This window comes from Pipistrellus kuhlii, unplaced genomic scaffold (assembly GCF_014108245.1).
Source record: "Pipistrellus kuhlii isolate mPipKuh1 unplaced genomic scaffold, mPipKuh1.p scaffold_m20_p_3, whole genome shotgun sequence".
Taxonomy (NCBI): Eukaryota; Metazoa; Chordata; class Mammalia; order Chiroptera; family Vespertilionidae; genus Pipistrellus; species Pipistrellus kuhlii.
In genome coordinates, this window is record NW_023425529.1 from 11,179,370 (window position 1) to 11,203,549 (window position 24,180).

Here is a 24,180-nt window from a genome sequence, read left to right on the forward strand (position 1 = left end):
ATTGTTGATTGCGAATTTGGTTGTTTTTGTTGACATTAACGTGAACCACATCACGATTTATTCTTCAACCAACTGGTATCAATACATATAAAGCTCACGCCGGTGCCAATCACTCGTGTTTTAATTTTATAATACTATATTATATATACTACTTTGACATAATTTATATATACTACTTTGACATAATTTTTTTCAGTAACGTAATTACCACATGAACCTTTCTTCTAATTAATTTCCTTTCCATGTGCACGAATCTGTGCAACGGGGCACTAGTGTTGTATAAGTATTGTAACTATCACTTACATTAAGGGTGAATATTAAAACTTTATTATTGCTTTCCCATTGTACAAAATGATTGTAACCTCTAATGACATATAAGACTGACATTTTGAGTAGTACTGCAAGTTACAATTTTTACATGTTCTTTTTCCGTAGGTTCTGAGCATAAAGCTGTTATTCATTCCAAATCCTCTCCTGAGATTACTCTGAGATTTGAAAGTGGGCCTGGTGCTGTAATACATTCTTTGCTTGCAGAAAAAAATGGATTTCTTCAATGCCATATAGAAAACTTTAGCACTGAGTTTCTTACATCTTCTCTTACGAATATTCAACATTTTTTGGAAGATGATACTGTTGCAACAGTGATGCCAATGAAGATACAAGTTTCTAACACAAAAATAAATTTAAAAGTATGTCAATAAATATTTTCACATTTTCATATTATACATGTTAACTTTGCCTACCTGAACTTCGGATTCATGCCTGAGAATATGCCTTATCTGTAATATACTTTGTCAGCACTGAAATGAATGTGTTGGTGTTTATAGTGAATGATGTGGAGATTCTTCATTGAAATTAAACAATATAAAAATAGAATGGGCAGTTTTCTCTGTATTACATTTTTAACTCATTAAAAATATTGACTGAAGTAATATATATTAAGAAAATAATTATATTGATTTTATCTTTTACTTAAATAACAACATGCTGATACTATATTTCTTTCCTGTAGGATGACAGTCCTCGTAGTAGTACAGTATCAATTGAACCAGCTCCTGTAGCCATTCACATTGATCATCTTATGGTAGAGAGAAATGACGATGGCTCTTTTCATATCAGAGGTATATATGAAATACAATTTAAGTGAATACCTTCTGAAATTTGGAATTACATTATTTACATGCTGATTGTTTCTTTTCACTCATACTACCATTGTATGTGTACACATATGTAGGATGTGGATGATTGAGGGATACTTTTACTACATTGTAATAAAATATTACCCATGTATGGATCTCTACCTCGGAAATAACTCTACTACAGTTGATTTAATACCTACCCTACAAATGTGTTTTGAATGAAAGTGGGAGAGGTTTCATGTCTCTTGATCTTTCTTGGATCTCTTATTTGATATCTTTCCTAGCTTTGCTTCCCACAATTTTTGTATATTTGCTCAACCGACCTGTTATACTCTCTGTGTAGGAATTTGTCTTCCACTTTCCCACCTCTATAATCTTATTTGCTTGTTATTCCTCAGTATAACTGTTCATTTTCTCCCAAGGTTCTCTGGAGTTTCACTTTATACTTAATGATATATTGCCATGTGTTTAGTTCTGCTTTAATGTCTACTAGTATATCCATTCTAGCTATATTTTTAAGGTCTCTAATGTAAGGATTATATCTTTTAAGGTAGTGTGGAGTAGTAGAAAGAGCTTGAGTCCATAGACTTAGGTGTTCTATTCCTCAATTGTTAGTAGCTACTTCAGAGTGAAATATGAGGCACTGATATATGCATGCATTGCCTACCAAAATCTCATCAAATGCATTTAACATTTAAAATATGTTAAAAAAGAACATTAAATACCATTAGTGGGCCAGAATTTATTTGTTTGTTTGTTTGTTTATTTATATTTTATTGATTTAGGTGGGGGAAGGGAGAGCCTTTTGTTTCTTTTTCTTGCCTAATTGTCTTATCTAACTAGGACAGTGGTCGGCAAACCCATTAGTCAACAGAGCCAAATATCAACAGTACAATTGAAATTTCTTTTGAGAGCCCAATTTTTTAAACTTCTTCTAACACTACTTCTTCAAAATAGACTCGCCCCGGCCATGGTATTTTGTGGAAGAGACATACTCAAGGGGCCAAAGAGCCGCATGTGGTTCAGGAGCTTGGTTTGCCGACCACTGCTCTAGGACATTGTTATATGTTATCTTATTTCTGATCTTAGGAAAATAACATTTAGTCTTATACCATTAAGTAGAGAGATATTGGCTGTGGGTTTTTTGTAGCTAGCTATTGTCAGATTGAGAAATTCCTTTCTATTTCTAATTCTGAGTGTTTTTATCATGAGAAAGTGTTGGATTTTATCAGATGTTTTTTCTGCTAAAAAACATTTTTTTTATCTTAAAAATTATTGAGATAATCATGTGACTTGTTTTATTCTATTAATGTGATGTATTATGCTTTTTGATAGTAAGTCAAATTTGCATTCTTGAGATAAATCCCACTTGGCCAGGGTGTACAATTATTTTTATACTAGAGGCCTGGTGCATGAATTCATGCACAGATGGGGTCCGGCCTGCCACCCTGATGGGAGCTGATTAGGCTGGGCTGGTGAGGAGGAGGGGCCTCAGGCAGTTGGCCCTGGAGAGGGCCCTGATCTGGACCCTGATTGAGTCATAGCAACCGGTTGTTCCATTGTTCTGGTTGCTTCGCTTTTATATACGTGGATTTGCTAATATTTTGTGGAGGATTTTTGTGTTTATATTTATGAGCATTTTGATTTTATTTTATTTTTTAATATTTTTTAAAATATATTTTATTGATTTTTTTACAGAGAGGAGGAGAGAGGGATAGAGAGTTAGAAACATCGATGAGAGAGAATCATCCATCAGCTGCCTCTTGCACACTCTCTACTGGGGATGTGCCCGCAACCAAGATACATGCCCTTGACTGGAATTGAACCTGGGACCTTTCAGTCTGCAGGCCGATGCTCTGTCCACTGAGCCAAACCGGTTTTGGCCAGCATTTTGATTTTAGTTTTGTCTGATTTTGGAATCAGTAATACTAGCTTCATAGCATGAACTGAGAAATGTTTTCCTCTTCTATTTTTTAGGAGAGATTGTAAAGATTTGGTATTCATTCTTCTTTAAATGTTTGGTAGACTTCACAATTGAAAGCTTTTCTTTATGGGTAGTTTTTTTCCACTGATCGAATCTCTTTAACTGTTACATGTCTATTCACATTGTCTAGTTCTTCTATAGTCTATTTTGGAAGTTTATCTTCCTAGAGATTTTTCTGTTTCATCTAAGTTATCTTTATTAGAATACAGTTGTTCATACAATAGTATTCCTTTATAATAATTTTTATTTCATTAAGGCTGATAGTAATGTCCCATGTTTTATTTCTAACTCTAATTTCTTTCTTTTTTTTGTCAGTCTAACTAAAAGTTTTGTCAATTTTGTTCTTTTATACAATGAATGAGCTTTTGATTGTATTCACTTTATTGTTTTTTTCTATTTCATAATGTCTTCATACTAATAGATATGTATTCATTTTAAAATTTGTTTTTCACAATAAAAGTTAAGATTTATCAAGTATTTGAAAATGTTTTATCTGAGCATTTTACTTGTTCAGATTCTCAGATGCTTAACACTGGCAATGATTTGAAAGAAAATGTCACAAGTGGATCAGTGCAGCTTTCCAGTGGAAAGTATGATCTGAAGAAACAGCACAGCGTCACTCAAGCCACTCAGACAAGTCCAGAGGCTCCTGAGCGCTCCTTTAACTTCACTCGGGAACAGGTAACGGGGAAAACTAATTCGTTCTCATTCAGTCTCAGTAATTAAAATAAATGTTAGGTACTAAATAATTACGAAGTTATTTACTTTCTAAGTAATGTTTACCGAGTACCTGTCATGAACGCCCACGTAGTGAGGGTTCTAATGTTGAGCAAGATAGGGACAGGCTCAGCCTTCAGAGGGGTTGTAGTCTAATGGGGAGACAGAGGAGTGAATGTGGAAGAGTGCTGGCTTCTGGAATCCAGGAACACGTCCTGGTCAACATTTTCATTTTGATGTCTTATTTTTAAATTGCAAAATATTATAATATTTCATAAAAAGATTTAAAGCAACTTTAATATATTTTAACCTACAGTGCTTTTATTTTTATTTTTGTTTTAAAAAAAATATATGTTATTGGTTTTTTTAGAGAGGAAAGGAGAGGGAGAGAGAGCCAGAAACATCGATGAGAGAAACATCGACCAGCTGCCTCCTGCACAACCCCCACCGAGGATGTGCCCGCAACCAATGTACATGCCCTTGACCAGAACTGAATCTGGGACCTTTCAGTCCACAGGCCGATGCTCTATCCACTGAGCCAAACCGGTTTTGGCATCTTACAGTGCTTTTAGTACTACTTTATTTTCTTCCTAGGCTCTTTTCCATAATTTTCCTAAATGGTGGTTATTCTAGTGTACATATTGTATTTTTTTTACTTAGCATTGTTTAACAATTATTTTTGGATATTGCTACTTGGGCTTCATATTTATTTTAATGACAGGGTAATATGGATGTGGATGTACTGTCATTTTTAAACCTTCCTCGTAACATTTGTTAACATTTGAGTTGCTTATTTTTTGCCACTATAAATAAAATGTCCAGCAGAAGTTTAATTTTCTATGATAGAATCACAGAATGAGCTATTTCATCTGTTCAACAGGATTTGTTGGATGTCAGTTCTGAGCTAGGATATAGAATTAAACAGTATACCACTCTTACCTATTGAAAAACTCAAAAGACTAGTGGGAAAGATGGGTGTGTAAATTTTGGTTACCACATACTGTGTAATGCTATACTAGCAATTGAGGACAGTCAAGTACCCAGCTTGGTTCATAAGGCAGGAATTCTTAAACTTTACCCAAGAAAATCTGAGAACTTTTTGAAATTAAATGCAAATATTTTCATATATTAGTAAATTCATTTATCTGGGGAGAAAGTACTTAGTTTTATCAAATCTTCATAATTAGGGGTTAAGAAACTGCCCTAAGAATAAAATACTTGAACTGAGTCTTAATGAGGAGGGGAGACCTATTAGCCATCTAGATAAAAATGTCTAATAAGATTCAGAATGTGGGACTGAAGCTTGAGAGTGGTTGATGCTGGATCAGGCCACAGGAGTACATGAGATCACATAAGAGAGTGACTCAGTGATAAAGGAAGCTAACAGAACATTAAAATATAAGGGTTCCTACATAGTGGAGGAAAGGATAAAAAGTCCATATGTGGAGAGGGATACACATGAAAGAGCGTGGCAGAAAAGGCAGAGAGGAGACACATGTAGGAAGGAGAGGAGAGGTCCGCAGTGTCTAAAGCCACAAAAAGGTCCAGGGAAATTAGAGTTAGATTAATTCACTGCTAGATTTAGAAAGTAGGCTTTAATTAGTGTTTTGAATTGTGGGGTCAGTACTTATGAACATTTTTAAGGGCTTGATATGTGTTTCCAAATAGCTTCTCAAAGCAGATTTCAGCACAAGTGTACCCTTGCCAGCACTGGGTATTTTTCTGTTCCAAGTGTCACACCTTTATCTGATATATCATATAAATTGTCTATATTTTGTGAAAATGATTAAATTCTCTGATTTTTCAAATTTATCATTTCAGCTCATGGAAGAGAATGAATCTCTTAAGCAGGAATTGGCTAAAGCTAAAATGGCTCTTGCAGAGGCTCACCTGGAGAAAGATGCTCTCCTTCATCATATAAAGAAGATGACAGTTGAAGAGCAGGAGTGGCATTCAAAACCCAAATTATAGCTCTGGAGTTGAGAGGTTATATTTATAATGTGATGTTACCGAGTGAATTTCCATTTCATGAAAAGACAATAAAATTAAATGGTATGTGATGAAGTGGTGACCAGTCCAAAGCTAGTTTAGGAAGTATTAGGTACGGGCATTACCATCTTTTGATTGTTTTGTGTTTGTTAACCCTCTTTTAAACTGGTGTGATATAGGGAAGTCAGCACATACTGTAAAGTAATTACATGCCTCATGAAGATGTCATTTCCTAATTTTGATATCACACTATAGGCATTTAAAAAAAAAAGAAAAATGAAAACCTGTTGTGTTCCACAGATGATTGAATTTATCACTCTGTTAATGATTACTATGATTTACAAAGATTCAAATGTTTTTAGGGCTAATGTAAAATAAAAGGCTTACTTTTTAAATGTTTTAAAATAATGTACTTATATCTATGAGTATTTAATTACTGTAAAAAGTCCAGTCAGACTATAAATTATATAATTCTGGGTTTGAAAATTCTGGCAAATCACCCTATTGGACTTCTGAAGTAACTTGGAAATGTGAAAAATAAATCATTTTAAATGATGGGTAAAATGTATAAATTGAGGCTATAATTTGCCACAAAAAATGGTACAAGTGTAAAAATAAAAAGCACAAACTTTAAAAAAGCAAAACTTTAGAGTATATGGCCAACTGATTTAAAAAAGCATTACTAGGTGCCTCGTTAGTGCAGTAGGTAGCGCGCCAGTCTCATAAAAAAGCATTACTTGTACATTCTTCAAAACATTCGTTAGAAGTAAGAGTAACTATCCTTCTAAATTTGGCAGCATTTATAACTACGAATTTAATTCATTCGATTTATATTATTTCTTTACCTTTATCTTTTCTCTATTTAAGAGTAAAGTTTTCAGAGTATTTAATTTATACATTCAAAAAAATTTCATACCATTCTTAAAGTATCAGATTAGGTGGTTGTTTGCACATACCCAGTTTATATAGCTAGTTTTGATTAAAGTTCTTTGTGATATATTATATATACTGTCTTCTATAATAAAAGTGATTGGTAAATTTTTGAATTCTATTTTCTAGGAATTGTTGAGGTTGAAGCCAACATGAGAGAGAATCTCTTTCATGCATTATGAAATAAAAGTTCCTAGTTAAGCAGGAGAGGATTTTGAAGACTTAAAGTATATTTGTGATATAATTAAACAGACTTAAATAGATAGTCTATTTTAAAATTTGCATTCTTAAACATAAATATATCCAAGAGAGAACATGAAACAGCTGGACTACTTTTTCTGTAAGGTACTTGAAAATGTTAAACCATGTTTCGACACTTTATGGTGCTTTGCTTGTTGGCATGACGCACAGCCATCTCTATGTCTGAGTACTTGGAGGAGAATACAGGCTTCATTTACTTAAATGTTGGAGTGACTTGGACTTTATTTAAAACAGTACGAGTTTTTTCTTCTGTAACATCCACTTCATTGATATGACTTTCAAATACGGGCCTTGTTTTGGGAACTGAGGATACAGCAAAGAACAGATTTAAATTGTGAATATTTTACCTCAAAGTATTTAAAAATTATGTTAAACTGTGTTAATCTAAAACTATGTAATGGTCTTAGATTAAGAACAAAGGTCTAATTCAATATTTTTAAATTAGCTAATATTCTTCGTAGAGTACTTTTGATTTATAGGAGTATATTCAAGGTATACAGTCTTTCATATAGAAAAACGGATTTGACAGGACATTAACTTCTTCAGAGCTGACAGTGTTTCTCAGGATTGACCCATTTGTTCTATAGAAATTTTAAATTTGTGGTATACTTGTTTAGTCTTATGGAAGCCAAATGTTTGTCTTATTCCTTTCCATTGGCCATCTTAAGAAAATCATACAAACAGTAGATATGATAATTTATGTGGATCTGAGCATTCTACTTGCTATGTTGGATTTTTAAAAAATTTATAGTAAGTACTATTTTTATAGAGATTTAAAATTTACTATCTCATGTAATTCCCTCAAGAAAACCCGGGAGGTAGGTATTATTCACATTTTAGAAGTTAAATAAAAACCCCAAGGCTCAGAAAGGACAATTGACTTTACTGAAATCACAGTTAATTACTTGCTCTTTTGATTTAAATCCCAGTTATGTGCTTTTATTTTACTTTGGTCATTAATTTACATATTTTAACAGGGGTGGGGAAAATCACTGTCTTTTATCTGTTTTTCTTTTAAAGATATAATACTTTTTATTATGTGTGTGTGAGACAGAGAGGGGAAGAGAGATAAAGAGAGATGTATTATGCAAACTATGTATAAGATAGTGGGAGGATTTTTGATTGACTAAGTGAATCCCAATCTTTTTGGTGGTGTGAAAAGTATAGAAGTAAATCACATATTAGAAATAAAGTTGCCATATCTTGAAAAGAAATTTTCTAAATCTCTGTCATAGAATTTATTGATCAGAGGAAGGAAATGATAATCATGTTTTGCATTTTAATTTCGTGTCTCTATCTCTTCCTCTCTCATTCCTCCCCTCCTTTCCTCCCTCAATTTATTGCCTCTTTGTCTTTTTATCTTGCAAACATCTATCAAAGCTGTCCACTTGTCTTCAATTCTCACCACCTTTTAAATCTAAGCTACCATCAGCATGTTTGGCCTGCATTACTTGGATTGCCTCCTAACTGGTCTTCCTACAGCTACTCTGAACCTACTGCAATTCATTCTCTATATTCAGGCAGAGTTCTCGTTTTTGAAATAACACAGGACATAAGGCAACCTACTCATTCTTATCCCAGCTTAAGCCACTTCAATGACTTTTCATTGCTCTTAAGATGAAAACAAAAATATTATGTGACCTATGATTTCACATATATTAGGTCTGTCATTTACTTTATAGAATAACTCTGAGCATTAGAAGAGGTAATACCTCATAAAATTAAAACTGGCTGACACATCACCTAAAAAAGCACTCAGGAGCTAGTTATTGTTACTACTGCTTAGTTAGCCTCATTGTGTATCACGTTTCAGTTACTTTGTGTTCTACTTAAGTATCTGGAATAAGTGAGAATAGAGTAATTCTTCCACATTGGAAACTGCTCATGCTATTCCTTTGGCTTAAAATACCTTCCCCTACTCATTGCCTGGTTCATTCATATTTGTCTGTCATATCTCGGCTCATTCCCTAATTTCTGTCACAAAGCAAAACTGCTTGGACACATTGTCACCTGAACATATACCTCCAATTAGCATTGAACAGCTTTTTAATTTTATATGTATTTGATTAATGTAGATCCTCTAGATTGTAACAGTGAGGACAGGAATTATGTTTGTGTTGTCATTGTTGAACTTTGTATTCCTTATGCCTCATACAGTGCCTGGCACATCGCAGGTACTCAATAAATTTATTGAATAAAATGGAGGAGGTATCAAGGATGTTTTCAGGTATTGAGTTCTTCCTCTCAGTTGGACTGAGGGGAAATAGAACGTAGACAGAAAAATAGGTGATGGTGACTAAAAGGATCAGTCTCCTTGTGTCTTTGGGGAAAAGGGTTGGGGTTGGAGAAATTTGCCAGATTGTGTTCTTCAGAATTTTGAATAGCTGAACTTCTGCTTAATTTATCACAGGCCATCACAAAGCAAAATTAGCATATCACTTGATAACACTACTAGGTGCCAGAATGTCATCTGGCTTTGATTGTGGCATATGGTGTTGTGGCTGTCAAGATATGCCTGTCCCATCAGCTAAACCGAATGGAAAAGAGGCCCAAAGAGTAATGGCTGAAAGTTTTTGATTTTGAGAAATTGACTGATACACAGGATCCGTTGTGTCTAATTCCTTAAAGTGCAAACGATTTCATGTTAGCTTATGCCTAGAGATGCTAAGGAAAGTAGATTTTGAACTTGTTTTAGTTTCCTTTTAGAATATATAAAATATTGAAAGTTGAAATCACATAAGATATAAAAACATAAATATACTAATGCTTTTATAACACTAATTCATTGAATTATAAATTCTCATAAATGTTTTGCAGTTTTTATTGAGAAATACAAAAATTATGGTAACATGAAGCACATAAAGTAAGCATGATGGTTTTTATAAACAATTAGATATTAACCTAATGGATTATCATAAAGTGGAAAGAAATTCATGTTAATGTTACAATATTGGAATTCAGCATATCTGTTACCAATACTTCTGTGTAGTCTTGGCAGGTTTGAGAATTTGAAACTTTTAATAGAAAAATTTAAAGAAAAATGTGAAATCAACTTAATGTCTTTCCTATTTATATATAAAACATGAATGATAATTTTTGATCTTAGAATAAAAAAGCTATCTAAATTACCAAGAAGAGTAACCTGGTTTTAAAAAACTTGTGAAAAAATATTTGGACAAAAAAAGCAACACTTATCAATTAGATTTTATTTTCAATTTGTATCACTAATCAAAAGTCAAGTCATTCTTTAGATATTATACTTAACTGGTTGACTGGTAAATAAAATTTCTCATTCTTCACTTTATTAATTTTTATGTGAAGAAATTGATTAGGTGAAGAAATACTTGGTGTATGGTGGTTAGGAGAGTACAATGAGGTGATTAAACTTTTTCTTGTGATAATTGAGCAGAATTGTTTTTGTTGGTATGACAAAAAAGAACTCAAATATTGCATCATAAATGTGATCAAGAGTAAATAGGAATATTTTTAAAGACATAGGCATGTGAATAAAGTTTTAAATAAGTAGAGTTTAAAATAATCCATGTAGGATATGGGTGAAATAAATTTATAGGGTATTATCAAAGTCCATCTTTCACAATATTTAAAATCACTCCAATTAAAATAGATGTACGGTTAAATCAGAGCAGGAACATTAAAAAGTAACCACTGAACAAATCTTGTGCAAGGAAACATGTTGAACAAAATTATAATGAAGCACTTGAGAAAGATCCATGAAAAGAATTCACTTTGGTGTATCATATGAATTAAAGCCTTAAGCAAAAAATATATACACAGAAATTCTCCAATTTAATATGCAAAAATTGGCACATTCAGAATTTTTATAAATAATGATATGCCCAAAAAGTATACCTGTTGAGTTCTGCCCTTGTGGCTCAGTTGGTAGGAGCATGGTCCCAAACACTGCAGAAATTTTGGAGACGGGGCATATACTAGAGGCAACCAGTCAATGTTTATCAGTCTGTCTCTGTCTAACTACCTTCCCCTCTCTCTAAAAATGAAAATGTCCTCAGGTGAAGATTTAAATTTTTTAATTCAAATCTTGATTTCAATTTTGATATTAATAGGGCACTCATTGCTATTGGAAACATTTTATTTCTATAAAACTAATTGGCATCTTAGCATTTGTCTGAATTCAGTATACCAGTATTCATAATTCTTATTAGCATTATTAGCATTGATATGATAATGATTTGGTGCTTCTCTGGTTTATTTTTATTTTCTCCATTCCTTGCAGTCAAACAAGATTTTTCTATAGTAAATATTAGAGCTCTAAAGGTAAAAGAGTTTTAAAGAGGAATAAAAAATGAGCAAATAAAGCAACTTTTTAATATCCTGTTTCTATAAATTTCTAGAACTTAAGATATTCCCATATTATTATATCAATATAAAAACATGCAAAAGCCAAGTATATTAAAAATGATAGGACCTTGCGTTAGCATACATATTTGAGGATTACTGTAATGTATTTAAGCCTTTTCTATTATCTTAGTGGGAGTCTAGTTAACACTGTCATTTCCCCCGTATCTATAATAATAAAAGTGTAATATGCTAATTAGATTGGATGACTTTCTGGATGAAGCCAGGGCTGTGAGGGAAGCCTGGGTCCCGGGTGCCAGATGGAAGCCCATGCTGGCAGCTGGAGGAAGGAAGGCCTACTCACAAAAATTTTGTGCATCAGGTCTCTAGTCTAATAAGTCCCCTCCCTCCCTTTTGCCTTCAGAATTCAGTTTCTTGTTAATATATTGGCTGAGTAGGCTTCATCTTTGACTTCCTTTTGATCCACCTTTTGTGTAGTTCCGTTATGTCTGGTGGCCATTATAATGTCACCAATTTTAGAAACTGAAGCACAAATAATATAAAAAGATACACTGCAAAGTTCCTTTTGTCCTGTAAAACAACAACATATAACTGGGAATGGAGGTAGGTACCATTATTCCACTTACCACAACCTTCTTATACTCTTGTTTCCCTTTTTTATTTAGTATAATTGCTTGGATTGTCCACTAGTTCAAAAATATATTCTCAATATATCTTATGAGCATTCTAAGTATTTTTGTTGTTAATGTTACTTCTCATTTTCTAGTTACACAAATTGGCATTTGCATTTATGTAATCATGAAATACTTCTCATCGTTGCTATACCATGCATATTAGCTTCACCGTGCCACTGAGTTCTTTATATTTTATTGAGTAGATTACTAAAATTTAATAATTGCTGTATTAACCATTTGGGATTTCCCAATGTTTTACTATTATAAATAATAGTACTGAACACTTTTGTGCCAAAACATTATTTACATGTTGGATTATTAGGATAGATTCCCAAAAGAAGAATAACTCCATCAAAGGCCATGAATTTTCTATGATCAAAACTCCTTTCCAAAAGGCTTCAACGAAGTTTGTATCCTCAGAAGCATTGTCATCAGTAATGAATATTATCGTAAGAACAAAGTAAACAAAGGTTGAAATGCAAGGACATTAGACAACTCAGCATCATATGAAGAAGTAAAAATGCTAGTATAGGCATAAGCAGTTATAAAAGGTTATAATGGTGTAACTACTTTTTCTACAAGATTTGAGACATTTAAAAAAACTGCTAGTCTGAAAGCTAGTAATAACTTTTGTAATGACATTTTATTTTCTATATAATTTAAGAGATTAAGGCATTAAAATTATTAGTTTATGTTTTTGGACAAAACGTATACTAGTAAGGGAGTACTTCGTGTGACATTCACAACTGAAAAGAATAGGGATGGAGCTATTAAAGGAGCAGAATTGAGAAGTGGATGGTGCCTGATATATTTTGAAGGTGCATCTGCTGAGGAATTGGATTAGTTGTGTAAAAGATAAGACTAGGATTGATATGTATTCCTGACCTGAGCAACTGTGCTGTGATCGCACACTACCTTCAGCAAACAAAATCCCTGCAGATAACTTCTTGGACAAAGTTGGGAATCATCTGTTGTTACTAGAGCACATCTCTTGTGTAACTGTGTAAGTGTGAGGGATTCTAGCTCCTTCCCTAAGTAGAATAAGTAGATAAAAAGCAGAAGAGGTTTCGACACGCCTCTTTGCCACATGGGTGTTTATAGGACAGACAGGTGAGGAAGAACCAGGACCGGATGCCCACAAGCAGTGACAGGAGGACAATCAGGACAGTATGTCCTAAAAGGGAGGTAGGAAAATTGTTTTAAAAAGGGAGAAATGATTGGCTATGTTAAAAGTTGCTCAAAGATAAAAAAGATGAGGAGTGAAAGTTGACAATTAGATTTAACAACATGGACATGTTTGGTGAACTTGAAGACAGTTTCAATGCAAATAGGATCAAACCTGTTTGCAGTGGGGCACAGGAGAGACTGAAAGATGAAAAACTGGAGAGAACATAGGCACCTTCAAGGAGTTTTATATTGAAAGGTAAGCTAACCACAATTTACAATCCAAACTGAAACATGTTTGCATAGGATACCATTCAGAATTAAGCCAAAATTTAATAAGTATAAACAAACTGTCACAACAAACAATGTCATTTTATGAAGGAGAGAGGACTGGCTGGATGTATTGGCTAGTTTTTTTTTTGTTTTTTTTTTTTTAGAAGGGAGAAATAATGGTCAATTGGGATCTGGAAGAGAGGGAAAGGTTTATGATGGAGAAGAAATTCTATAGCAATGTCTTTGAGTAACCAAGAGGGGATAGTATATGGTGCACAAGTGGAGTAGCTGGTTAGCCAGGGGCACAGATAGAAGGCAAAAAATATGGGGACAAATGCGGGTAGGGAAGGCGATGTCATGGGAGCTCCTGGAAGTTTTTTTAGAAAGGCATTTTCTCATTGAAATTAGGTAGGTCATTAGCTGAGAGTGAGGATTAAGGAGGAGTTATTGGAGGTTTTAGAAGATAGTTTTATAGAAGTGAATGAATGGAGTAGAGAAATTGGATATGGCTGCCAAACACCATTAGAGTCCAATTGCATTTAGTTACGTGTTCAAGAGAGACCAATCAACGTGGTTGTGTGTGTTTCTCAAGCCAGGTTTCACTGCAGGTGTAGTCAGAGCTGAACACTAAACTTAATCAGGATTTACTTAGTACAATGAAGAGAAAGCAAGGGAATTCAGAGTATGCAAAGGAATGATTTTATTTCACCAATGATTTGTTTTTATTTTCAAAATATATTTTATTGATTTTTTACAGAGAGGAAGGGAGTGGGATGGAGAGCTAGAAACATCCATGAGAGAGAAACATCAACCACTTGCCTCCTGCACAAGCCCTAATGGGGATGTGCCTGCAACCAAGGTACATGCCCTTGACCGGAATCGAAGCTGGGACCTTTCAGTCTGCAGGCTGATGCTCTATTCACTGAGCCAAACTGGTTTCAGCTCACTAATGATTTTTATCATGATTTTTATATTTGGCCATATGTAATTTAACCTGGTGTATTAGTTTCTTAGGGCTGCTGTAGCAAAGTGCCATAAAAGGAGTAGTTTAAACAATAGAGATTTATTTGACAATTCTGGAGTCTAGATGTCAGCAATCAAGGAGTTGGCAGGGCCATGCTCCCTCTGAAGCTTAAGGATCTTTCCTTGCCTCTTCCAGCTTTTAGTAACCCCAAGCATTCGTTCCTTGGCTATGGTAGCAGAATTCAAATTCAAGTCTTCATATGGTTGTCCAAATTTTCCTCTTTTTATAAGGATGCCAGTCAGAGCAAATTAAGGCCCATCCTCATCCTGACTACATCTGCAAAGCTCCTATATTCAAAGAAGGTCACTTTCATAGGTACTGGAGAATACTAGATGCAGGTACAAGGACTTCAACATATATTTTTGGAGGACACAACTCAACACGAATAAAAAGGAGGATGCCCTGGCCAGTTGGCTGAGCATCATTTCATGCACCATACGGTTGCTGGTTCGATTTCTGGTCAGGGCACCTACCCAAGTTGTGGGCTTGATCCCCAGTAGGAGTTGTGCGGGAGGCAGCTGATTGATGTTTCTCTCTTCCCTTCTCTCTCTAAAAATGCAATAAGATTTTTTTTAAAAAGAAATAAAGACTAGATAGGGATAAGAGATAATGAAATAGTGGCAGAATCAATAGATTATAGACCCCAGTGGTATTGAAAGGTGCTTGAAGTTGGGAATCTAGAAATAAGGTAGAGATTGAAGGATAGGATGTTTGAAATTGAGATTATGTAAGGGTTAATCAATGGTAATGAGAAATCTAGAATGACTTTAGGAGTGAGTAGTTAACAAAGAGTCCAGGGTGTCGATGGCTTCCACAGTGGGGATCTTGAATACCCCAAGAACTATGACAAAAGGAGTATTAGAGAGAGTGCAGTGATCCAGAAAGTGAAATGTTCAAGGACCAAAAAGGAGTAAGCTGTGGTGTTGGAAGATAACTTCAACAAGAATGAGTAATGGGTGCTATGGTCTGATGGCACAAGATTCAAAGATGACTGTTTTTGAAGAGACCAGGGAGGGAAAATGTTCTTGAAACAATAAAGTGCAAGAAAAACACATATCCCACCTCAGGCCCTGTGGTATGAATGATGTGGGAGGAAAAACTGCCACTCTTTGAAAGAGCTGTAGGAGAAGCAAGGCCCTTAGGGAAGTGACAGGCTTCAGTTAGATAAAGTAGGTAAAAGGAATAAGGGAGACGTTAAGGAAATTGATTTTGCTGGTCACTGACTTGAGTTCTGGAGGGCCTCACAGTGGGAAGGTTTTGAGTATTGGAGAGGGATGAAAGATGGGGTCAGGAAAGGTGATGTGCAGTCTTCAACTCCATCTCCCTCATATCTTCAACCTATCAGATCACTTATCCGCATTCAAATATATATAATATTTCCCATCTTTAAAAATAAATAAGTTTGCCTAGCCAACGTGGCTCTGTGGTTTGAGCATCAACCTATGAACCAGGAGGCACAGTTTGATTTCCAATCAGGGTACATGCCCAGGTTTGGGGCTCCATCCCTAGTGTGGGGCATGCATGAGGCCGCTGATCAATGATTCTCATCGATGTTTCTCTTTCATATCTCTGAAATCAATAAAAATATAAATTTAAAAAAATTCACTTGAGTTTTCATTTCTATCCAGGTATTTCTCCAATCTTCATGGCCAAATTCAGAAGAGTTATCTAAAACAAACTGTCTCCATATCTTCACACACTCTTTATTCTCAACTAGAGTCCCAGTGCCTGAAATTCGTGCATGAGTAGGATCCCTAGTGGCTGCCAGCTGCTGGCCAGGGTCTCCTTTTCCTTCCCTTGTCTGCCTGCTGCCGGTGGCAGGCTGGCCCCACTTCCTGGTCAAACTCCTGGTTGAGGGGACAATTTGCATATTAAGGGGAGCAATGGAGGGAGAAAAAAAAAAGGAACATTTGTAATAATATGAACAATAAAGATTTAAAAAATAAATAAAGTACAGTAAGAATACACATATTTCTGTTAAACTGGTTAAGTCTTCAGCCACAGATGACTATACATTTTCAAAATATTAAAAAAAACAGATTCCAGTTGAAACTGGTTTGGTTCAGTGGATAGATCGTAAGCCTGCTGACTGCTCCCCTTTCGCTGCTCCCCTGGGTTTCCGCCTTACAGCCCAGGCTCCCTCTGTATGAGCCTGGATCCCCAGGGTCTGGCCTAGAACTGGGGTTCAGTGCTGTCAGATCTGGGGTTCAGCACAGTCCGGAGTTTTTATCTCCTTCCCGCTAGGGAACACCAGCCAGGCACTCAGCCTCCCCCTCCTCTCTGGTCCATCCTCTCCGTGCGCACAACGTGTCTCTGTACCTTAGGCTTTTACAGCTCTTCTGATTTTCCTTCTGGTTTTCTCTTTCCTTCTCGTTGTAGAATTTCCAGTCAGTCGACTTTCCTGTAGTTCTGGGTAATGTCCATTTTGTATTTTATTGAAATTGTTGTGTGAGGCTGCAGTTAGGTGTTACCTATGCCACCATCTTGGATTCTCCTCCTCTTATGTGCTTTAATTGTCTAATAGTAGTTTTTCTTTAACCCTTTTATTTATTTATCTATTTCTTTGTTAATACTCACCTGCAACCCAGGTATGCATCTTTGTCAGGGAATTGAACCTGTAACCCTTCAGTGCAAGGACTGATGTTCTGATCACTGAGCACACTGGCCAGGGCTAACCCTCTTAAATTTGAATGTAATGAGTATAAGCAATGCAGTATTTAATAATAGTTTTCTACCTCAAGCAATAAGCTTTTCCTTCTATTTTTTTTTCCAGAACCAGTTAAAAAATGTCTGAAATGATCTAATTATGATGTTTGCTTTAAACTGTGTAGTAAAGAATAAATTTTAAGAAATATTAACCATTTTGTTTGCCTATTACTGTATTTAAATTTTGATAAATTGTCTGGAAGGCACTGAACATGGTTGTTTTTCTCTAAGTATTAACCTGGGATGCAAGACTAAAAATGAAAGGATTTATAAGAATAGACATATAGATCAATGAAACAGAATTAAGAATCCAGAAATGGATCCACACTTATGTGGTGAATTGATTTTCAGTAAAGGTGTCACAGAAATTTAATAGAAAAATAATTTTTAAAAAAGAACATAGTCTTTACAAGAAATGTTTTTGGGACACCATATATCCACATAGAAAAAAAATAAACTTTGATCTTTCTTTATACTATACACTAAAATTAATTCAAAAACAATCATAGATCTAAATGTAAGAGCAAAAACACATACCTTCTATGGAATAAAACATAGAAAAAAAGTCCTTGTAACCCTGGGTTAACATAGGAAAAAGCATGAACCATGATCGGAAAAACCGATAAGAGTTTAAAAAAATTAAAATCTTTTGTTTGTTGAAACCATTAAGAAAATGAAAAGACAAACTACATATTGGGGAAAAAATATTTGCAAAACATATATCTGACAAAAGACATCTCCAGATGTGATTAAGAACTTCAGCCAGTTTGGCTCAGTGAGTAGAGCGTCAGCCGGAGGACTGGAGAGTCCCGGGTTTGATGCCAGTCAAAGGCATGCACCTCAGTTCCAGGTTTGATCCCTGGCCCTGGTTGGGGCCTGTGCAGGAGGCAACCGATCGATGTGATATGTATCTCTCATGCGGATGTTTCTGTTTGTCTATTCCCCTCTCTTCCACTCTTTCTAAAATCAATGGAAAAATAACTTCCGGTGAGGAATGACGACGACAACAATAACAACAACAAAAGAACGTTTACAACCCAATAATAAGTCAAAAGGAAGAAACAGAAAATAATATCTGTATTCGTTGGTATTTAACAAAGAAAAGCTCAACATCATTGGTTATCAATGAGATACACACCTAAAACTGCAATGAGATACACACCTATTATTATAGCTTAGAAAGACTGAGTTGCCATGTGTTGGTAAAGACGTGGCAACCAACATCTCATCACTGAGCACACCGGCCAGGGCTAACCCTCTTAAATTTGAATGTAATGAGTATGAGCAACACAGTATTTAATAATAGTTTACTACCTCAAGCAATAGGCTTTTCCTTCTAATTTTTTTCAGAACCAGTTACAAAATGTCTGAAATGATCTAATTATGATGTTTGCTTTAAACTGTGTAGTAAAGAATACATTTTAAGAAATATTAATCATCCTTGTTTGCCTATTACTGTATTTAAATTTTGATAAATTGTATGCTTCCATGGAAGGCACTGAACATGGTTGTTTTTCTCTAAGTAGTATCCTTAGAGGTAACAATTTGTCAGTGCCTTAAAAATGGAAACAAACCCCTTTTATAAGACCTACCAATGCCACTCCTAGGTATTTACCATCAGTGAAAACACATCTCCACACAAAGATTTGTACACAGATATCCATAGCAGCAGAAGGGAGGGAGATGGAGAGGCTGGGTGAAAAAGGTGAAGGGAATAAGAGGTACTAATCGTTAGTTACAAAATGGTTATGGTGATAAAAAACAAAGCATAGGGAATATAGTCAATAATATTGGAATAACTATATATGTGGTCCTTGTAATATTGGAGAGAACACTTTGTCATGAATAGTAAATCAAATGCCTTCACTTATTTTCTTTAATTGTCGACACTATTACAGATGTCCCCTTTTCCCTCCAACTTTGCCCCCCTCCACCCAGCCCCCACCCGCCACCCGCCACCCCTGGCCTTCACCACACTGTTGTCTGTGTCCAGGGGCTATGCATATGTTCTTTGGCTAATCTCTTCATGCCTTCACTTCTTCAGTCTCATTTATTGTGATTCTCAAAATATCCATCAACTCTGTTGTTCTGAACTGATTGTATCCTCCCCAAATACATATGTTGAAGCTATTAGCTTTGATTACTAACCCCCAATAGCTAAGAACGTGATTGTATTTGGAGAAAGAGTCTTTAGAGAGGCAATTAAGTTAAAATGAGGTCATCAGAATGGGCCTTCATCCAATGGAACTGGTGTCCTAACAAGAAGAGAAAATTAGGACATACGCACATAAAGCAAATACTCGGTGAGGGCATCGGGAGAAGATGGCCATCTACAAGCCGAGGAGAGAGGCCTTAAAAAACACAACCCTGCTACCAAAACCGCTTTGGCTCAGTGGATAGAGTATCGGCCTGCGGACTGAAAGGTCCCAGGTTCGATTCTGGTCAAAGGCATGTACCTTGGTTGCGGGCACATCCCCAGTAAGGGGGTGTGCAAAAGGCAGCTGGTTGATGTTTCTAACTCTCTATCACTCTCTCTTCCTCTCTGGAAAAAAAAAAAAAATCAATAAAATATATTTAAAAACACACACACACAGACACACAACGCAACACCAAACAAAAAAACACAACCCAGCTGACACCTTGATGTCAGACTTACAGCCTCCAGAAGCATGAGGAAATATATTTCTGTTGTTTAAGCCACCCAGTCTGTGGTACTGGGTTACTAATATACTTATGAAGGTGTGTGCTACACTTCCGTGTTAAACCTGATGGTTTCTAGTTTTCTAAGCTACAATGAGGTCACACGAAGATTGCAAACCAGGCCCTCTGAATGCAACGCTAGTGCCTTTCCTTTTACAAAACCATAATTTATGGCATAATGGAAAGAGTGCTTTGGAAAGCATTTAGGTACCAATGTGGAAGATGACACATCCGTTTAGACAGATGATGTTAGTTACCGAGTCCAGGAAAAAATATCTCACAATTACTCCCCTTCTGTTCTTGGCTGCAAATCCAGCCCAGCTTGGTCCCCCAGTTGGCAGGCTTGGACCTCAGCTGGGTGACAGGAAGAAGCTGGCCCATGAATATGGAAGGTGGGAGGACTTTGGATTGTGGCAAATAAATAATTAGTTGCACATGTTTCTTTGTTAGCGTAAGAGAATTAAAAAGCATATGTGTGCTGGACAGTTATAGTTAGAATGAACAATATAATTTTTCATAGTCAGCTTAGCTTTGTTTTCATGTTGTTTCATGCAACTAATTCCCATTCCCATTCATTGATCTATAAAGTATACCTAGATATGAAAAAAAAAAAGGTGCAGGCCATGGTTTACTTATTTGGATTTTCTTCATATGAAGAAAGAGGGGAATCTCTGAAGAGGCTAATTCTATTTAAAAATGAATCAGAAGCCATCTACAAGTAAAAAAAAAAAAGCAACTTTATCTTTAGAAAAATCATTTGGATAATACTTTAACATTTTTGAATGTACTAACAACAATAAACTCAAATTCCATAAAAATACAAATGTGAATGGGAGAGGTGAGCAAATTAGACAAAGTAAGAGCAAAGATAAAGAAAGAGATGGCAGGAGGTGACTTGGGAATTTAGTTCTGAGAATATAATTCTTGACTGTTCTCTAAAGAGCAAGGTGTAATGATTCCCAAACAGCTCTCTGCCTGGAACATTCTATCTCCACTGCCTGCTTCTCTTTGCCCTTTATCGCTTAGGTCTCAGGCCTTGTGCTCACCACTAAGGCTTAGATGCCCCTCTTATTCACACCCATCTTTGTAGCATGAGGCGCATTTGTGAATACTTGATCCATGTCTCTGCTCTTAACTAGAATGTGAGCTCCATGACAGTTGTGACTATATTTGCCTTGTTCACTGATGAATCACCCGCACCCAGTGAGCTTCCTGGTATATCACAGACAATGAGTGAATGAAAAGATGAGAAATGTATGCTTTATGTATATCCTTAAGGCCAAAATAAGGTTGTTTCTTATGAAGTTTTTGAAGGAAAAGCAATCTCTAAGATATTCCCTATGCCTGCTTTCATGTGAGAATAAGTAAAAGAATTACAGAGAGAGAGAGAGAGAGAGAGAGAGAGAGAGAGAGAGAGAGAGAGAGGGAGGGAGAAAGAGAAAAGTAAGAGAACAGGGTACTTTTCCTTAATTTCTGGCCTTTTTTATTATTTTCAATGGAATCTCCATGAGGAATGACAGTGTGTTTGTTTTTACTCACTATTCTATAACTTAGAACAGTACACGGCATATAGCAAATTCAATAATACAGATGCATACATATCTCTTATAACAAAACAGATTGAATAAAATACAACTCAATATCAATAAAAACCAAGGCAAAAATATGTAAAGAGTAATGACTAAAATGCAAAAAGATCACAAATATGTCAAACTTTAAATTTGGCTTAGTTACCTGAGAGCTAATGTGGAAAGTGAAAGTCAATTTATTAGTTAATATTATCAGAAAGTGAATTCCTTAGGGGGAGCAAACATTCCTGTATAGTTTAATGTAAGTGTGGGGTTCAATATATTGATAGAATTCACTAAGTAAGTAATGGACAAAAGTTCTAAGAACATTCCTACACCTCATGTATAAAAGATGCTATATAACTTCTGACAATAGTCAAGGACTTTGCATTACACTTCAATTCAATGAAAAATTGTGCAAAGGACAGACCTGGTCAAAGGTACAGCCACTGGTTGCCCAAGGTTACCTAATGCAATGCTCCTAAAGTTCTTTCCTGGCAGAACTATGTGGATAGGGCTACCTTGCTTTCTAGACAAGATTTTGGTTCAACTCTTGCTTTCTTTCTATCTTGATGTACCTGTGTTATGAATCATTAAGAAGGGCAATGAGCTATCTTCCACTTCCTACCCTAAGATGATGGGCATACTTGGATCAGGACCTGTCTCAGCATGCTTTCCAAAGGCAGCCCTGAAAACACATCATTCTCTTTAGTCTTCTGACAGCCCCTAGTGAGACAGGCTTTAATCTGGTTGGGTGTATCTATATATATGTAAAAGCCAAGCAACCAGAATGATGGAATGACTGGAATGACTGGTCACTATGATGTGCACTGTGGTGGCCAACCAACCCGATCGGGATCCAGATTGGCCCCTCAACCTCCTGTGGCCTTTCCCTCTGCCCCTCCCCCCACCCCCCACATACACCTCCTGTGTCTCCTTCCCCCTGCCGGCCTGGTCCTGATCTGCCCCCATCAGGGCAGGTGGCTGGACCCCACCCATGCATGAATTCATGCACTGGGCCTCTACTAAAGTCGTATTTGTAGATCCAACTTTCTCCATTGTCAGGCCTCAGGGTACACATTTACAAAGAGGTAGGCCCCAGTCTCATCTTCAGTCCAGTTTTAGGGACCTAGGGATCCCTGCATTATGTGGGATATTATTTACTTGCCTGACCTAGTAATAAAAATGATGCTCTAATGAGATGCTCATTTGGTTCCTTGTGTCTACTCTCAGTTGGTTAGAACCTAGAGAACATAGGTGATTGACTTTCTATGGCCTTCAACACCCATGACCATAAATTCAGAAAGACTGTAAACACCATGATATGCTTGCTGCCTGGGTTTCCTCAGGAAGACGATGAGAGGCAGCATTTGTGCCAAGAAGATATAAGGAGACAAATGAAATGCAGAAGGTGAAAACTTGGTCTTCTTTTTAGATATATAGTATCTTCATATTCTGTAACCTGAAAGCTGTTGACTTCTATCCCTTAGCCTATCAGCCTCAGTAACCGCAGAGCTCGACATAAAGAAAGTAGATATTTTCCAAACCCACTCTCTAAATCACAGGGTTATCTTCTCTCAGCTCCGCTGATAACTTGATGCTTTAAAACATCATCATTTCCTCTTCCTCACTGAAAACAGACTTTGGTATATAATTCTAAGATTGGTCAAGATCCATGTTCCACCGAAACCGGTTTGGTTCAGTGGATAGAGCATCGGCCTGCGGACTGAAAGGTCCCAGGTTTAATTCTGGTCAAGGGCATGTACGTTGGTTGCAGCACATCCCCAGTAGGGGGTGTGCAGGAGGCGGCTGGTTGATGTTTCTCTCTCATCGATATTTCTAGCTCTGTATCCCTCTCCCTTCCTCTCTGTGGAAAATCAATAAAATATATTTAAAAAAATAAAAAAATGCATGTTCCTCCCATTTATGTTTCCAAAGGCTTTTTTTTTTTTAAATGGGTATGAAACCACTTCTATACTTTTGCTTTATCTCCTTTTTCTAGCCTCAATCCCTAGTACCTCTTTTTATTAATCCAAGAGGAGTGACTAGCAATATGTGTATATTGGAGTAATAATTCTCAAATTGCCAAAAATATACACAATTAGATCTGTACTGGTATATATCAGCTTTAGAGTAAGGGATTCAGATGTTCTTCAGGAATTATAATATCTACCTCATAGGGTAGATATCATATGGTTATATATAATATAAATTATGCGTACATAAATATAGTAAAACTGGAGGCCTGGTGCACCAAATTCGTTCCCAGGTTCCTAGGTCTGGCCGGTGATCAGGGTTGATCTGTGGGGCAACTGGTGTTGCATTTGGGGGGACCCTGCTCACACCCACCTTGACTGGACTAGGACCTATGGGCTGGGAGCAGCTCCTGCATTGAGTGTCTGTGTGTCATAGTGACTGGTCATTCTGCCATTTGGTCAATTTGCATATTAGGCTTTTATTATATAAGATTGTGTTATTATGTACTAGGAATGATACTAGATTGTTTGCTTTGTCTCATTTAATCCTGGCAGGTACAGGTTTGTGTATGTGTGTGTATGTGTGTGAGTGTGTGTGTGTATGTGTGTGTGAGTGTGTGTGTGTGTTTGTGAGTATAATACAAAAATATCCTATATAATAAAAGGCTAATATGCAAATAGACCAAATAGCGGAACAACTGGAATTGAACAACCAAATAACTGGTTGTTATGATGTG

At 36.1% G+C, this 24,180-nt stretch overlaps 1 protein-coding gene across 9 annotated transcripts in view; it reads left to right on the plus strand.

The window, feature by feature from the left end:
- The window catches only part of UHRF1BP1L (UHRF1 binding protein 1 like), a 71,637-nt gene extending 62,402 nt beyond the window's left edge, over positions 1–9,235 (plus strand). For 6 of the 9 annotated variants that reach the window (XM_036459148.2, XM_036459151.2, XM_036459149.2 and 3 more), the window contains 4 exons: positions 436–689; positions 1,013–1,121; positions 3,638–3,804; positions 5,662–9,235. In XM_036459148.2, the coding sequence (XP_036315041.1) occupies positions 436–689; positions 1,013–1,121; positions 3,638–3,804; positions 5,662–5,811 (680 nt within the window). In that variant the 3' untranslated portion in view covers positions 5,812–9,235. Of the gene's footprint in view, positions 1–435; positions 690–1,012; positions 1,122–3,637; positions 3,805–5,661 lie in introns of those variants that run through there. The other 3 variants (XM_036459153.2, XM_036459154.2, XM_036459152.2) reach the window with 2 other exon arrangements.
- Positions 9,236–24,180: the final 14,945 nt, after the last annotated feature.